The following is a 2,880-nucleotide window of genomic DNA, read 5'->3' on the forward strand; positions in this document are numbered from 1 at the left end:
CATCCCCCCGCCCCCACTCCCCGTGCCAGCCCTTCCCCTCTCCTCCCCCACGCCCCACTCCTCTCCGGTCCCCGGCTAGAGGGGACCGATTCTCGGTGCGTCACACTCACAGGCTCTCCCCAGGAGCTGGCGTCCACCTCCGCCTCGGCCCCCCAGGCCGCAGCCTTGGCGCCCGGCGACCAGCCGCTTTCCTTCCGAAAGCCCCCGGTGTCCAGATCGGTCCCGTCGGTCACCTCCGTCCCGAACACCACCTCGGCCGGGCTGCAGTTCCGGGCGGGCAGCGGCCCCACTGCGGGGCCACCTGCCTGCGCCCCGCGCACGCCCTTGGAACCGTCAGCTGGAGCCCCGAAACCCGACGTGGCGCTTCTGCTCCGAGAAATCCAGCTGCTCAAAGGCCTCCTGAGCCGCGTGGTTCTGGGATTGAAGGAGCCACAGGCGCCCCCGGAGCTCAGGGGAACACCCGAGACCTCCACTCCCCACTTAGCTGTGAGCCCAGGGACCCCAGAGACCACTCTTGTGGAGAGCTGAGGGTGGCTGCGTCCCCCTGCCCAGGCCTATTCCTACCGGGAGCTCCCGCTTCCCACGACGCGACGCGTCCTGCGTCCTGCTGTTTTGCTGTGGTTTTTAAAGAAGCGCCGGTAACATGCGGTGGCTTCGATTTCGACCTCACTCCACCCTGTGCAACCACCGGCATCCTCTCTGCCCTCTTCCTCCTCACCCGGATTCGGTAATGACAAAGAACCCTGTTATTTCTTTGCAATTTACATTTGGAAGTAAATTCAGTCGGCCCTGGCTGTTCTTGGAAGCCTAGCCATACAAACTTTAGTGCAGGCATTTTGGGGTACTTCATTCATTAGGTTAAGTGAACTCGTTAGATTATTTTGGGGTCAACTAATTATTCATAATGACTTCGTCCTCTGTTAATATTTAAGACTTTCAGTCCTACTATTGACGAGTTTGTATCCGCAAGCCCTAGATTCTGTTTAGTTTTAGCGAGGGAAAAATATTTTCCTGGGCTCTCAGGGTCGGAGCTTTGTGGTAACCCCTGCCCCAATGGATGGAGGACCTCAAAAAGTATGTAGAAAAGTGGAATTAAAGTGCAAGTTTGTTGGTGCAAAACATTTTGAAGTCCATGCTTGGATTTTTTTTTTTAAAGTTTGCTGTAGGGCCTGTGTGTACACAGAAGGAGAGAGATAAAGAAGAGAAGTGAGAAATTACCTCCCATCAGGGAGGATGACCACACCGAAATCCCCATTCTCCTCTCCAGATTTTGGGCATGCATGCATATGTGCCTGGGATGTTTTGAAGCTGCCAGGTCCAGGACTTGAACCGCACAGTTCATGTTAGATCCAGCACCTTAACGTCTGTACCACACACCGGCCCTATACACAGTTTTTTTTTTTTTTTTTTTTTCCCCTCCCCTTATACCATTTTTTTTTTTTTTTTTTTTTTTTTTTAATAATATGTGTTTTCCATTAACAAAACAAACAAACAAAACCCCAGCTTTGTAGCTAGACAGACTGATGGGCTCTGACAGCAGCAGGCAGGCCCTGATAACCTTAGTGACGAATGCGACAAGTGGCACCATTGGCACTGAGAAATCTCTTGGAAGAAGTCGGAGAGGAAGCATCAGAATTGCCGAATTCTCATTGACAGCAGCTTTTCTCTTCCCTAGCAGTCACTCAGTACAAATACCCAGATACACATGTACCAGGATCCATATCCAATCCTCACGGTAACTTTACTGTCACCCAAAAGAAAGAAAAAGTGTGAAGTCATTTCAATTGCAATTTCTGGGGTGTGGTCCCTGAATGTTGCGTTTTCATGGGTTCCCCTCTACCTACTGGAGCCACCCGTTCTCTGTAGGGTTGCTGTGACGTGTCCTCGGAGGTCTCATTCTCATTGAGTCCAACCCCTTTTTCAATTAAGTTTCACTGGTAAAGCTTAGAACTACCATTTATTTATTTCAGGTTTTTGCCATAGTGTGCAAGCACTCGCTGGAGACAGAGAAACAAAAAAAAAAAAGGGAAAGTAAGAAATCACTTTCCACAATCTGCTCTCCTCTCTTCTCCTTTTGAGATGTTGGGCAGGCATACACATGTGATGTGTGTGATTTTCAAGCCTCTGGGTCTGGGACTCGAATGGCAGTTGGCCATGTGGGAGTCCAGTGCCTTAATGGCCCCGCCACCTGCTGGCCCCCCATGCCTTCCCATTCTTTACCTCTACTTGATAGGTATTTCTTCGTAATCGCATTTCCCGTTTCTGAGTGACACACCAGAACAGCATCAACAGTCTTCATACTCTTCTCAGTGTTATTCTGCACATGACTATGACGAAGTCACTGCAATACACAGGGAGGTGGGCATACATCATGTGGTAAATGCTCTATGGAATGTTACAGAAATCCAGAGAAGGGAGATGGATCTTGAAGGAAGAGCAAGAATCCGCCAAGTGGAGATGAGCGAAAGCCAAAGGGGAGGGCAAGGAGGTTGAGGATATGAGGAGACATGCCAGCTTCTAGTGGGTGTGTGGGGGGTGGGCTGTAAATAATTGACAATAGTTGGAGAATTGCTTGTGTCTATGTGTATGTGTGGGAGGGTGTTTTTTATCATTAAAAAAATAATTATTTTATTTGGTGTTATTACATATTTTTTTATTTTGACCAGTGAGAGAGAGAGGGAAAGGGAAAGTGAGAAAGCAAGCCACCAGGTTAGGGACTTGAGTCGTAGTTGGCCATGTGGGGGTCCAGCACCCTAACCATCACCCCATTTGCCAGCCCCAGGGAAGGTGTTTTTTCTTTTTTCTTTTTTTTTGGAGAGGTGGTTGCTATAGCATGTGTATGCTCGCCAGAAAGCGAGAGCGAGACAGGGGAACGAACAG

At 49.7% G+C, this 2,880-nt stretch overlaps 1 protein-coding gene across 1 annotated transcript in view; it reads left to right on the plus strand.

Moving 5' to 3' along the window:
* FCRLB (Fc receptor like B) overlaps positions 1-1,084 on the plus strand; it is a 5,433-nt gene extending 4,349 nt beyond the window's left edge. The window contains exon 6 of the mRNA XM_027767657.1: positions 80-1,084. Coding sequence (XP_027623458.1) covers positions 80-528 — 449 coding nt within the window. The 3' untranslated portion in view covers positions 529-1,084. The remainder of the gene's footprint in view (positions 1-79) is intronic.
* Positions 1,085-2,880: the final 1,796 nt, after the last annotated feature.

Source organism: Tupaia chinensis, unplaced genomic scaffold (genome assembly GCF_000334495.1).
Source record: "Tupaia chinensis unplaced genomic scaffold, TupChi_1.0 Scaffold000070_1, whole genome shotgun sequence".
Lineage (NCBI taxonomy): Eukaryota > Metazoa > Chordata > Mammalia > Scandentia > Tupaiidae > Tupaia > Tupaia belangeri.